The 15060-nt window shown below is 49.4% G+C and overlaps 1 protein-coding gene across 3 annotated transcripts in view; it reads left to right on the top strand.

Moving 5' to 3' along the window:
- Positions 1-2617: 2617 nt before the first annotated feature.
- The window catches only part of trh (PAS domain-containing protein trachealess), a 30595-nt gene continuing 18152 nt past the window's right edge, over positions 2618-15060 (top strand). For 2 of the 3 annotated variants that reach the window (XM_033382201.1, XM_033382200.1), the window contains exons 1-3: positions 2618-3329; positions 13495-13527; positions 13715-13762. In XM_033382201.1, the coding sequence (XP_033238092.1) occupies positions 2992-3329; positions 13495-13527; positions 13715-13762 (419 nt within the window). In that variant the 5' untranslated portion in view covers positions 2618-2991. The remainder of the gene's footprint in view (positions 3330-13494; positions 13528-13714; positions 13763-15060) is intronic. The other variant, XM_033382202.1, reaches the window with a different exon arrangement.

Here is a 15060-nt window from a genome sequence, read left to right as displayed (position 1 = left end):
GCGGCAGCAGCAGCCGTAGCACGCTCCAAGCTCCATTTGCCATGTTTAGAATTAAGACTTCAGGCTCCGCTCGCGACTGCAGCCTCGCAGCTACAGCTACAGCAACAGCTCCAAGATGCTCTGAAAAGCCCCGAAAACAGCAACAGAAACAGACGAAAACAGAACCAATTCCAAAGGCAGACAGGCGGACGGACAGATGGGGCAGCCGCAGCCGCAGGCCTCAAGCCTCAGTTCCAAGACTCTTTGGCTCTCCTCTCTGTCGTCTGTCGTCGAGAGCCAACTCTCATGTTACTCACGTTCCAAACGAGCTTTTGTCAACTTGTCTAAATGATTTTTGCACACTGTAAACAAGCCCGAGACAGAGAGACACTGCCACAGACAGAGACAGGGGGATAGAGAGGCGGGGGGCGGAGGGCGCAGGGCGGGGAAGCCATGAACGGGGGACTGGGGTACCGGTGGACGGATGGAACGGCGACAACATTCAGTATTGACGTTGACCCTGCACGATTACGATTCAGAAGTTGCGGCTGGACTGAGTCTCGTGAGTGTGTGCGAGTGTGTGTGAAGCTGCAAGAGTCGTGTGTGCCACAGAGTGTGGCACGGCATGGGCAGGGAGGGCTGCTGTACGGGAGGAGGCTGCTTCCCCCGTGGGAGTCTTTTGTTATTGTTGTTGCCCGGTGCCCGGTGCCTGATCTTTTGGATTTCTTCGCTTCGTTTCGTTCCGTTTCGTTTTTGGATATTTTGTCGTGTAATCACGAATTTATTTTATTCGAAAATCACTTGACAGGTGGCGCCTTATTTTAACTAAGTTGTCAGCCGTTCGTTCCACTCCCACTCCCCCAGAGCCCTCCCCGCACTCTCCTTTTGGGGCATGGTGGCATGGTAATGCTGTGTATGAGAATGGGAAATGCTAAGACTTGTGGAAGGAATGAATGTTGTGTGGGAACAGGTCAGGGTGGGGTTTGTGGTGGAAAATATGAGGAAATTTCCTTAGGAATTGAATGGAAGGGGGCTCCATAGAAGTAAGAGGAGGTTAATGATCCTAGAGGATGATGAAAACGTCTGTGGAATCTGCAGATCTCTGAGAGCCCAAGGAAGAATACTTCGCGGCAGCGAAATCTCCGTGGAATGTCCATGGGAATCTTGAAGAAAGGAGGAGTTCAGACAAGCGGAATGGGATCGGGGTCACCATTTTTGAAAAATCTTCTCTATGGATAATACTTTGTGTCCCGCAAATAGATCCAGAACTCCCCGACTTGACAAGGAAACACTATTTGAGACACCTTTTCTGCCATAAAAGATATTCAGTCAGATCGGGGTCACCTTTTGTGGTTTATGTATAGATTCCCTCCCGCACAACCTGGAACCCTCGAAGCCCCTCTTTCCTTTAGAAATATTCTCAGATACGTTGTAGATTTCTTCTTAGAGATATAGAATACATGATTTCCAGATTTCTCAGAGGTCTCTTCCTTTGGAAGAACATCACTTCCCATTAGGTACTCCTCCTTCACGGATTCTGCAATCAATCTATCTCCATAATGGGAACAAATGACTCCCCCAGTGGAGCAGGAAGCCTCCTTATCGCGCCCTCAACAACGTCACACACAACAGACCAAAAAGTCATCTCCATCTTCAGCTCCTTTGCTGATGCTGGTGCTGGTGCTGATGCTGTTTCTGCTGTTGAGAGTTGCTGTTGCTCCCTCAGCGAGAATTCTCCCGAGAATGAACCACAAAAAGAGACAGAGAGAGAGAGCGCGAGCGACTCGGAGTGGGACTCGGAGGAGCACTCTGTATGGAGCCATGAGCATGTGGCAAGTGTTGTTGTTATGCCTCCGTTGGGGAGCAACAGAGAGAGAGAGAGAGAGATGGAGAGAGGGAGAGAGAGAGAGAGAGAGAGCCACATAACATATGATGTGTGTGTGTGGATGGATGCTGCGGCTGCCTCTGCTGTGCGGCTCTGCGGCTCTCTCTCTCTTTCCAAAGGCGCAAAACCTGCTCCACCACCATTTGCAGCAGTGCAAAATGCGCTCTGCTCCCCAGATGCAGGGGCAGCAGCAGCGCAGCAGCACAGCATCAGAGCAACACAGATGATGTTGATGGTAGCAGCAGCGGCAGAGGCAACAGAGGCAACAGCAGCAGCAGAGAGGAGCCGCAGCAGCCAACCAACCAGCCTCTGGTGTCTGGCGTCTGGTGTCTGGGCCATCCATGGCTCTAACTGCGAGACTCTCGGACGCACCATCAAACCGACCCAAACGACCGACCGACCAACCGACCCGACACCGATGCTATGTGGATGCGATGCGATGCCATGCCATGTTTCCTGATGCGAGGCGATAGTTTATCGCCAATTTTCGTGCCGTGCAGAGGTGAACGCGGACCAAAAGCGTGCGAAAAGGAGCAACCGAAGGCCCGCAAAGCAAACGAATCCGATTCCGATTCCGAGCCCGATTTGCGACAGAATCCGTGTGCCCCAAAGGGGAGTCTGGTCTGTCTCCCGTTCGCTTGCCTGCTCGAGGGTCGGCTGTGGTTTCCATCCTCCTTCTGCTCCGGCTCCGGCTCCGACTCCGACTCCGGCTCCTGCTCCTCCTCCCTGACGATTTTCCTGCGCGGTTTTTTTTTGTTTTGGTGGATTTTCTTCGAGTTTCGTTCCGAGTGCGACTCGTCGCTTCGTTCGTTCGTTCGCCCGTCGGTGGTGCCTGGTGCCTGTGCCTGGTGCCTGCAGAGGGGGGCGACTCCTCCTAACGGTGCCTTTTGTGGCCATGCGCGTTAACGGTAAATAATGGCCGCCATCTTGTGTTGTGACTTTGTTTTCGGTGTATCCGTGTATCCCCTGTATCTCCTGTATCCGCATCTGTATCTGTTTGTGTGTCTCGGTGCAACATAAAAATCAAAAGATAAAGGATATATACCGATATATATTGAATGATATAGTGCTCCCGTCTCCCGATCACAATATACACACAGTGGAAAGTGCCGCATAAGTCCCCGACAATGGATCATCATGGCAGCGGATTCGTGGCCTCGCCCTGGGCCGCCGTTTTGGGTCACCACTCGATGGCCTCCGCGGACGCGGGCTTTGCCGCCGCCGCTGCAGCGGCGCATGTCCAGAACCACTCGATGCATCCGCACTCGATTCACTCGCATCACCACCATCCGCACTCGCATCCGCATCCACATCCCCACCCACACCCACACTCGCACCCCGCACATCCGCACTCGCATCCACATCCGCATTCGCATCATCATTTGGCGGCCGCCGCGGCCGCCGGCGCCGCTGCCGGTGGCATGCCCATGGATCTGCATGTGCCCCAGGGATTCCCCTACTACAGGTAAATGTGCAACGCACATCTCTCCCTTGCTCTCTCTCTCTCCCTCTCTCTCTCTGTAGCTCTCGCTCGCTCTCCCGCGTCGGAGGTTGCATGCAAATTTATTTGGGGGCGTTGCCGAAACTCAGTTGGAAAAGTGTCATCCCATCATCCAATAAGAGGCGCCTCCAGACGCCTCCTGCCCCTAAACCGAATGCGAATTAATCTTCTTAAATGGGGCTCCACTCGGAGGTGGGAAGCAGGCAATGGATTGGTTTATCCGGACCAACAAACGACCGAATTATCCCCCGAAAGTGGAGAGCACTCTGGCAAGGGTTTGTGCTCCACGTAATGGAAATCTCTAAACGAGCATTAGCCCCAATTCGGAAAGCGTTTTGTGCGGCACAGAGAAGGATGGAAGGACATAAAGACAGCCTACAAATTAGTGCATTCCAAAAAGACGAACAGAGCCTGGCATTTGTAGAAAAAAGCCCCAAAATTATTCCGAAAATTTTGAGATATTTGGGTTTATTTGGGTATATTATTTGGGGATAGTTCTTATGACGATTAAAGCATAAATCCGAATTAAAAATAAAGAGCACTGGGAAATAGTGGATCAGAGATTTGATCAGAGTTCCACATAGGTTTTATTCGTTCAAATCCGGGGTTATTTTCATCAGTAATAGAACAGAGAACAGTGAAAAAAAATATCTGAAGCTATTCTCGAATAGTTAGAGGACGAACTGGACAAATGTTCAGGAATATATCTGAGAGGAGTTAATTGGGAGGAGTATCTTGAGTTTTCCCACAAGTTTTGTGACAGTTAAGGCAAATAAATCGTGTAATTATCAAATGATTCTTTAAAGAGAATCCCCTTTATCTCTAGAAATCTTTAAAAATAGAAAAAGTATCACTGGTTGTGCAATAAATACTAGACATGCAGATGTACTAGAAAGAATTAATGGAATAAAACCAATCCAATCAGAAATCATTCCTTCAAAGACGTGAAGACTCAAAGGTCCCAACATGGAATGGAAGATTGATCACAGTACGGTATTCTTTAGGCCTTATTGTGGATAGAAGACGAATCCAAAGCCCACTCCCAAAGGTATTCCTTTTGCACTTTTCCCCTTAACGAAATCACCGATAAAATGGCCAAAAAACTACATTTTCTCTGTGGTAAAAAGTGGAGTGTAAAGAAAGAAAGGCGGATGGTGGGAAGGGGGGAGGGGGGTAGAAGGTAGAACCAGAGGTGCCAACATCGATGAAACTCATAATTAAACTAATTGAATTTACGTGACAATAACACTTTCGACACTCAGGCACTCCGGCACTCGCCTGAGACCAAAGCCCCACCGAGCAATATACAGAGAAAACCCCAAAGCATCCAACGATGAAACGCCTCACGAATTTCAGGCGATTGTCACGAGATAAAGTCCCTCTCTCTCTCTTTCTCGCTCTCTCGCTCTCTGTTTGTCCCACACTCCCATTCTCCAATTCCCATTCTCTGATGAGAGTTCAGAGATGAGAGGGTTCGGGTTCGGGTTCGAGTTGGAGCTGGAGTTGGGGCTGAGGCTGGGGCTGGGCCGGGGCTGGGGTTCCTCTACTCTCAACCTCTTCATAAACCATAATCCATGGTTATTTTCAATATCGAAAAATGAAATCGGCATCAAAGAACATTTCGCCGCAATAGCCCATGAAGTTGGAGTTGCAGCAGTCGCCGCAGTTGCCGCAGTTGCAACTGCACTGGAAGTGGTGGAAGTGCTGGAAGTGGCAGTTGTGGCAACCACTTTTGGGGCATTCCCACAACAATATGGCCATAGCGATGGCGATGGCGATGCCGATGTAATTCATGAACTGTGATTGGTGCCGTGCCTGTGCCTGGCCCCCAAAGACGGACTGAAGCGAAGGACCGAAAGGAGCTCCAGCAGCACATTACGAGTGCTCCGCCAATGGATTGGTTTGGGGATTGCGGATTGGGGTTTTCGGCTGCTAGAGATGACACTAGGGAGCTCCTGGGACTAACGGGTGCGACGGGTGACTCCTTCCTTGTGGCATTAACAGGCAGGAATGGGCCGGAATGACTTCAAAGATGCCCAAATGTGATGAACGGATCATCACATTTGTGCATCTATCGTTTGCTTAGGCCCGATCATTAGACCTCTACCAGCCCCAAAACCTTAGGAGATCCTTCCCAGTTCATTATTCTTCCCATTACTGCGGTGCTTCTGTCAGGGGTTCCCTAAGGTTCATTTACCGCCTCACGACTCACGAGAGAGAGAGAGACTCACGTGTGAAGCACATCTCCAGCCTCCAACGAGGGAGCTGCTGTTCCTCTTTTGGCTCTTGGTCTCTGACACTGCGAGACTCAATCTCCGACTGCAGCTCCAACTCCTGCCTCCTGCCTCCTGTCTCCATCTCTGACTCTGAGTTGGTCTTTAGCTTCATCTTGGACTCCGACTCCGTACGACTCCGTCTGACTTCTTGGCTCTCACACAATCAGCGTCTATCAGCATTTTTCAATTATATCGGAATAGCGTTATCCGTGGCTGGATCGCGTCAGAACGCATAATTACTATAATCACCTGAGTTATTACCTTGGCGAATATTGGCGAAGAGACCTAAAGAGAGAGAGATGGAGATGGAGAGAGGGAGACAGAAAGACAGACAGAGGGTAAAGTAATATTAAAAGAGGGGACAACAGGCAGACGGGGAACGGGGAACGGCGGAACGGCGGACAATACAGAAATCTAAACTGTGATTGTTGCCCCCCTCCCTCCATCCCCATCCCCATCCCCCCACTGCCCCCTTCTGAGGCTGAGGCTGCTGCTGCTGCTCCTGCTGATGGGTTCTCTTCGGATGATGACGTTCGTTGCCTCAATTTCATTTTCGTCTTTTTCCCATTATTTTCATTTTATTTTGTATTTTTTTCTTTGCTTTTTTCTGTATTTTTTATGATGTTTTTTACTCTGCTGCACAATTCGTTAAAGTAACATTACACTGAGAGAAACGATTGAGCGGGGGGTGGCGCGGCGGGGGGGTGAGGGGGTGAGTACGGAACCAAAAGAGTTTTGACCTAACTGGAAAATTGCTGGGACGTTTGTTTTTCATTACAAGATGGAAGAGGAGGGCGGGAAAAGAGGGGGTGGGGGGCAAGGGGTATAGGGTTTTGGCGCGCCAGAAGCACGAACCGCATTTTCATTCTACAAAGCGATCTCCACACACAATTTTCCATGGTCTCAGCGACTCAGCGACTCAGAGGCTCAACGGCTCAACGACTACGGAGCTCCCGAGAGCTCCTTTGCGGTTTTTCGAGGCCACTCATCGGCGGCTCTGGGGGTCGTCTATCCCCTCTTACCCATCCCCTTCCCCACCCTCTCTCTATCTCGCTCTCTCTCTCTCGCTCCTTCTCGCTCCAGACACAACGGTAACACTGCAAAATGTGCAGTGAAAAAACCATCATTTCAACAATTTATATTTCGAACGTGATTGGTGGACTGCCTCTCGACTCTCAGGCTGGAGACTCCCAGAAGAGAGACGGGGAGAGGGGGCCGACGGGGCCGATGGGGGTTAAGGGGTTAAGGGGTAGAGGGGTTAGTAGCACTGCACTGCACTGCAGCACCGACAGCCATTAAGAAATTGCTGTAAAGCATAAAGAGCAAAATGAAACCGAACCGAAGACGAAACAAAACGAAAAAAAAAACAAACAACACAAAGCTAAGGAAAAAAGAAAGAAAAAAAATCAACGCGAGAAAATGAAATAAAATGCAAGAGATTATGATTGCGATTATGTTCGAGGCGGATGGGCGAGTAGGGGAGGGGATAGAGGGTATGGAGGGGGGCACAGGCACAGGTACAATGTATAGAGGGGTAGAGGGGCAGAGGGGTACAGGGGTAGAGAGTGGCTGGCGACGATGATGGGAATGAACATCATACGAGCATATGGGAATGGGAATGGGAATGGAATAATGGAATGGAATGGAATGGATAATACACATGCCAAGCGGGACAGAGAAAAAGAAGAAGAGAGAAAGAGAGAGGGTCCAGCAAATGGATATTCATACGAATGAGAAGCGAGGTTAGGCAGTGATCAGGGATCCATTTTGGAAGAGCTCTACAGAGAGAGATATCTTCAGATATTCAATATTGTGCATCAAAAGGCCTTGGAGTGCCAAAAAGAAACCCCAAAGAGCCCGAAGAGGTCAGTGGAGGAACCCTGTTAGTTCCATTGGAGAAAACTCCTCCAACGTAGCCTCGAGATGGTAAAGAATGTCCCGACTGTCACAAGATGCTTCGAACACTTCGAAATCAGGAGCTCAGATCAGCAGAGAAACCTATAGCTGAAAGGGGAGCCCATTGGGAGAGTGGGGAAACATCTAAAAGCGGACTGGGACGCTCCGCCAGGGGCCTCTATCGTCGAATCAATGCTCACCCTCTCGGCGTTCAATCAAAACTCTTTATCGGAACATCTGCCAATAAAGGAAAGCTTGAAGCATTCCGTTCAATCAGCGATTTCCATCAGACTCCGAGGCAACTCCTCGAGGGAGAAAAGTCACCTCTGGAGGAGAGCAGCGTCCGCAAAGGTGTTGCCGGGGCTCCACCCAGAAAGCATTACGAGCTACACTTGTTCTCGTTGCACGACTCCCTGCAACTGGAGCTGGAGCTGGAGCTGGAGATGGAGGTGCAACCTCCCAGATCCCAGGCGGAGTCCAGGACCAGGGCAGACCACGTCACATTCAATTAAATTATGCAAATGAGGCGCAACACTTGAGAGAAGGACGAGGGCGAGGACGAGGACGAGAAATTGGCTTCTCTCTCAACACCAACTCGGTGGAGGGGCTGCCGCTGCCGCTGCTGCTGCTGGCCAAGGTGTGGCATCTGAAGATGCAACAGCAGTGCCGCATCAGGTTGCAGCAGGTTGCAAGAACTAAATTACAGCGTTGCTGGCATCGTCTGTCGATGAAGGTTTTTCCGATCTGCAGAGTTTGATGATGAGGCTCTTGATGTTCACACAGCCTGCGGCAGGCATAAAGCTATTACACACAGATACACAGATGCACACACACACACATACTCACAGATACAGATACTCAGCAGGCAGAAGGAGGAGGAGGCGGCGGCGGTGGCGGCGGCTGGGATGTCCTTGCTGCCGGCGAAACTCCAAAGTGAGGCAACAATTTCATCAACGCCACAGCGTCAGGAGGCAGGAGGCAGGGGGCAGCTCCTACTCCTTCCACGATGGGTACTCCTCCATTTCGTTGGTTCTTCTGTTGGTAGCGCGTAAAATTAATTGAAATTCATGCCGTGTTGCAATAACAATCATTAAACGGCACACACACACACTGCCACACTGCCACACACACACACACACCATGCCACACCCAAGGGCTGGCCACCGGCCACCGGCCACCGGCCGCCTGCCACATGCACTTTTCCGCCTCTCCCAAAGTGCAAAAGTACAAATCCCTGAGCGGAATACCAAATGCTCCTCGAGCTGTGGATTACCTTCTGCTGCGATGATTAGCCTTTGGATTCCATCCGTCAATCGATAGATACTTTTGCCACCACATACCAGATACTACCTATACTTGCAGATACTATATCTACAGATATCGGTAGATACTTTAGCATGGCATGCCTCTCGCTCCATTCTTTCGGGGGGAACTTTCCTCCTGGCCCCGTCTGGTCGATCAAATAATTGAGATAAAAGTCAAGAACAGGGGACCCAACCCGAAAGTTCCTTCAAAACGAATCAGGAATCAGGAATCGGGAATCTAAAAGGGAAACAGGGCACCGAAGGACCGAATACTCTTTGGAGAACAGCAAACAGTCAAGGATCACCTCTGATCTGCTCCAGAGGAGTCCAATCTGGGGCGACTATAGGGAGCAATTAAGCATAGAAGGACTCCAATCCAAAGGAGGGGAAAGAAGGGTGTATCCATCGCAAGCCCACGAAATCCCCTCCATCCTAGCACTTCTATCCGAAAACCTTTCTTTGTCCCATGACAAACCCATGAAATGGGGGTCTTCTCTCCATCTTTTGGCTGGGTGGAAAACCCAACAACTTCTATCTTTGCCAAACTGCAGCTGAGAGCCCGGCAACCCTTCAATCCCGTTGCCATTCGGTTAGGGTATTTATCGACAAAGTTGTGGGCTGTAGAGCTTTACGCTTTTTTCGCACAACTTTTGACCACAAAACTTATAAATATGTATGAGAAGTTTTTCGAAAATTGTTGGAATCCCTGCCTCTGCCTGCCTGCCTGCTGACAACAGCAACAACAACAGCCACAGAGGAGATCGAAGAGATCGAAGAGCAGGCAAGGTCGGTAAGAAGACAAGCTTCTCCAACCTCCGATCACCGCTGTCTTCGATGATGATCATCAGCGAGGAGGCCCACAGAGGTCGGTCCCAAAGAGTCGTCCCAGTCGATCATCAGTCGAACAGCAGTTCGTCAGCGAGAGAGCCTTCAGAAAGGGAGTGGGAAGAGGGAAGAGGGAGCTGCCACGGAAAGGGTTCGTCAAAAGGCAATCATTGATCAGTGGAATTTAGAGCGAAAATTTGATATTAAGGCCAAGCGTTGAGGCAGAAAAAAACAAAAAACGAAAAACGAAAACCGAAACAAAAATTACGTTAAAAGGGGAAGCAACCCAAAAAGGAAGAAAATAAAATTAACCAGAAATAAACGCCCCAAAATATGAGAAAGAGAGAGAGGGAGAGGGAGCGGGAGAGAGGGGCTCCAAAATATACAAGTGGCAAAGAGATACAAAATAGGGAGTGGGGAGTGGGGGGAAATATCTATTTACCCCCCCTCCCCCTGAAACGATGTGGAGTCATCCCCCCCCCTTACATAGATCCGTTCGAACATTTTGCTTTTAATATAAATAATTGTCGATGGCTACCGCAAAGTGGAGCTGAAGCTGGAGCTGCAGCTCGAGTTGCTGGAGCACCGTCGATCGGAGACCATGCTCCATCGTCCATGGATCGCATTACAGCGTCTCGTCTCTTTTGGGCACAATCAATAATGATAGATAGGCCCCCGGCTCGAGGAAGGGGGGGTGCGTACGTACATCGGGTGGTGCCCCACAGGGGGGCGCGTGTGCGATCAGTGTCCAACCACAAATCGCTTTGGGGCCTTTGACAGCATCATTCAAAAAGTAAATACGATCTGTCGCGGGATCGGATAGGATCGGAGCACGACAGAGGGGCTTGGAGAGGAGAGGAGGGGAGGGGAGGATTCGCTACTGTGGCAACAATCGGGTTTCGTTGATCGGATAATGATCGTGATGAAATTTCATAAGCCGAACCGAGTCGCACCGAACCGAGCCGAAGACAGGAAACAATCAAATGAAATGCCATATCTCGTGGGTTGTGTGGGAAAATACGATCGTTATGGTGGCTTGATTTGATTTAAGTGAGAGATCACTGATCGGAGAATTAAAACGATTAGATAATGATTAGATTGGAGGTGGGAAAACGCTAGCCTTTTATTCCGAGATACAGGTGGGCCTTGGGATCATTTCTGGACAGAGATCTGGAACGTGGAGTCTACAATCTACTTCTAAGAACCTTCCTAGAGTCCCCGATCCCTCGATGACAACTTTACGAATAGCTTTTTAAGTATGTTCAAACATCGCATCGCTCTGTCCTGTCCTGTTCTGTCCCCTAATCAGAGGACAGAGGACTGTAATTGGAGGGCTTTCGATGTCTAGTTAAATGTGCAGATTACACACCTTATTATTATGAAATATGTTCCATAATTATGGCCGGCCACTGCTTGAGGGAGGACAACCTCTTAATAGTCATAGCCCTTATGTAATTTCCACTGCCACAAAAAGAGGCAGGCAGGCAGGCAGGCAGGCAGGCACAGAGGCAGGCAGCATAAGCGAACCCTAAGACCTCCTTATACGAGTCCGAGTTGGAGTCGAGTATTGACAGTGCGACGGCGGTGGCGGTGGCGACTCCACTCGGGCTCCTGGCGACAACGATGTCTCGACAGAGAGACTGCATCACAGCAGAAGGAAGAGCAGGAGAACAGGGGTTGGGGAACGGGGGGATGGAGGTCTGGGGCTCTGGCTCTGGCTCCTGTCTTCCTCATGCCAATTTATTTATGGTGCGGTACAAGTTTTTACGCACTCAAGTGCTCTGAGACTAATTGGGCACGAAACGCAATCAAAGTGACGACGACAACGATGTATTGGGGCTCTGGCAGTGCCTCTCCTGTGCCTCCTGAGCCCCATGCCACTTGCCTCTCATCTGCTGAAGAACCGGGTGACACTCCGCTTGGCATCGATGGATCGATGGATGGTTTGCTGGATGCACCAGCAGCAAACCCCCAGCAAAAACCCAGAGAGAGAGTGCTGGCTGCTGGCTGCTGGCTGCTGGCCGCTGCCTGGCCATCGATTCTTCGATCAGTTGAACTTTATATCGCGAGGCTCGCTGATGAGGCTTTGATTTGTGGCAGTGGCTGTAGCTGTGGCTGTGGCAGTGGCAGGAGTCCGCGGAAATAGTTGGCCTATGTTCTACACAATTATCTGTTATTATCGAGGCTTTACTTTTGCTCTTTTCATTGCGTTGCAATGTTGACATCTCATTGCTGCCGCTGCCGCTGCCGCCACTGCTGCTGGAGCCTTTTATGCCAACACTTAAAAATAGCTGCCACAGGAGATGTTCTCGCTGCCCCCCGCGGCACCTCTGCTTCGTCGGTTGGAGCCTTGGCATTCATTCCCCCTTCGATCGATCGTTGAGGGAGAACACGTGTCTCTCATGAGGTATGGGGCATCCGAGGGCTTAGCAGGGGGCAAGGACAAAGCAGTAGATGACATTGTTTGACAAGAGGTTGGGTTGCGTTGAAAGAGAGTAGAGGAAAAGAGAGAGAGCGTAATGAAAGTCCAGTGAAACCAAGGGACAACTGGTGACCCCGATATCTGTGTTGTAAGTGGGGGGAATGGTGACCCTGCTCTTCACCCTTAAGGTGCTTAAACTACTCTTAGAAACCCTTAAGCCCACTGGTCATCAACTCTTTATTTATTTGATTTAAAGAATCTTTAAGGGAATTACAAAACATTCCTTAATTCCTTAATAAATCTGCAATCTGAAGAAAAAGTGTTTTTTTTAAAGAGAACCAAAAGTAAATGGAGGGATTTTCAAAGCTCTGTAGCTACTCTGTAGAAGAATTGAGCTCTTTTTATATAGAAATACGTTTGGATATTGGAATTTATATAGATACGAGTATTACTCGAAACTGAAATTATAGCTGAAAAAAGTGCTTTCACCTGTAAAAAGTGCAATGCTTTCTTTAACAGAGATGCGATACTCTTATCCGATAATTTGCACTTCCTTGAGAGATTGGGGCTCCGCCCAGTGCTGACCTACGACCTTCGATGAACTCAATCAAAACGAAATTAAAGCACAACAAAAATCCACGAACGAAATTACAATTTTGATAATTGCCCCAAGAGACTGAGACTGAGACGGTGATCGGTGATGGGGTATGGGGCATGGGGCATGGGGCATGGGGGGATGGAGACCAGAAATCACTTCCTTCCCCGTTCAGTCGGCGCTGAAGCTGAACGGTTTCAATCGATCGATCCAGCAGCGAAACCAGCGATTCGACGATCCACTGATCAAAGGGTCAGCAAATTTGCTGCGGACCCTGGCAAAATAGGGTTCTGGGGCATACATTTTTTGGGGGCAATGATTTACGGCGGTGCTCCTCGTTCGGCGGGGAGTTGTCCCGCGAGAAACAGAAACCGCGAGGACACAGAGACAAAGACAGGAGGAAAGGTGGCTGGAAAGTGAGGAAGAAATCAATAAATTTTAGAGAATTCGGTGCCTTGCACTTGATTATAAAGTCGGAACCACATAATGTTCAGTTGTTGTATAATTTGTGGAGATTGCTGCCCTCCTGCCCGATCTGTTGTTTATTCGACGATTCAATGATTCGAATGACGACTTCCTGTTGACCTTGTAGGGAGCAGAGAGAGAGAGGGATCTACCTCTCCAATAGAAATTAGATTACCACTCCATTGAGGGACTCAAAGAGAGAGATCTGACAGTGCTTTCCAATGGAAAATGCCGTGTATAAATACTATATATTGATGCTGTTCCAGAGAGAGAGAGAGAGAAAGAGATCTAGCTGGAAGATTCCACATATATTAATGCCATTCCCATTGTTTCATTTCCATTGCAGATACCGCGAGGATGCCTTATGCTGGGGCGACAGGTGAGTCCGGAGCCGAGACATTTATCGGCTAATTTAATTTATTTGGAAAATGCCAACTTTTTCCGCCGTAACAGCTTCACGCTAATCGAATTCAACAGCCGCAGGCTTAAATGTGATTCATTTTTTCCTCTTTTCTTCTCTTCTCTCTTTCTTTTCTCTCGTTCTGTCCATTCTGTATATTTCGCAGAAAGTCCATGGAGGAGATCGGCGCGGCCCAGTCCTCGGTGAATGCGCGGTAAGTGTTAATGTTACCGTAAATGATTCTGCCTCTGTCTCTGCATCTGCCTCTGCCTCTACCTCTGCCCCTGCCCCTGCCCCATCCCGTGTCACTCTTTCAGCGCCACTTGACGGCGGCGGCGACTCTGCGCATCGCATTTGTTAGCATAAAATTATTGAATGCCAGAGAAGTCGTCGTCTACGTCGTCGTTTCTGTCGCTGTCGCTGTCGCTGAGCGGTCGGCGACAGACGTCAAAGGCGCTCGAGTCGCATCTATGAGATACTTTGGTATCCGCAGCAGCTTAGAAGAAAGAAGAAACCGTTGTCCTCCGAAAGGGTATCTAAATGTTGGGTGGGTATCTCTGCTTCTGCATTGGATTTGACCTCGGAACAAGGCACATCTGTGGGGAAACTCATTCTGTGGCCCGATACTAGTCCAACAATCTCGGAAGTTTTTACCCATGGATTCCCATCGATTCTATCTGTGAGCTCCTCCTAGGGTACAGCCACTTCGCCTTGGCTCTGGGGCCCCTCTTTGGGGCCGGCACTTGATGTGAGCTGTCTGCCGTTTGTTGACTTGTTGTCTTGTTCTCGTTTTGTTATGACATTTTACATTTTTAATGGGAATTCTCACATAAAAAGTACAAATATCAGACTAATTGGATTTATCTCGAGGCTGTCGCGCGTTGTCACACTCTTTTTGCCGTCGCTGCAGGCCTGAGAGAAGCTCCCGGGCCTGCCGGAAGATCAAGCGAGTACCAGAAAGGAGGGGGAGGGGGAAAGAATGAATCCATAGACAAGTTTTCTAGTTCTCAGAGTCCGAGAGATCTTGTAGCAATTAGCCGTAACCCAGCAGTCAGTCGATCAGTCGATCAGTCGATGGGTTGAAGGCCCATCCCCGAGTCCCAATTCCTTCCCGAATCTCCGTTTCCAATGAATCGATCAACTGGAAAGACCAACTGGAACAGCAGCAGCAGCAGCAGCAGCAGTAGCATGCAACAAAAGCAACAATGCCGCAATGAGGCAAAGAGTGGCATTGCTTAAATTGATTTCTGCAATTAATTGAACAACGCAAATGACAAACTGACAAAAACAGAGAAACGCGAGAGACAACAGACACAGAAACAGAAACTAAAAGTATAAACAAAAGGAAAAAAACACAGATAACCTGGAGCAAATTCCTCATGTTTCTTGTGCCTCCTGCCTCCTGCCACATGCCGCATGCCCCACATCCCTTCGGACAGCAGCAACAACTTTAACCAACCTCAAGCCATTCGAGGAATGCACTTTGGCTCCTGGAACACGCTTCCAGCTCGC

This window comes from Drosophila pseudoobscura, chromosome X, assembly GCF_009870125.1.
Source record: "Drosophila pseudoobscura strain MV-25-SWS-2005 chromosome X, UCI_Dpse_MV25, whole genome shotgun sequence".
NCBI lineage: Eukaryota > Metazoa > Arthropoda > Insecta > Diptera > Drosophilidae > Drosophila > Drosophila pseudoobscura.
Note: the sequence above shows the minus strand (reverse complement) of the source record. Positions and strands in the feature narration are given on the sequence as shown.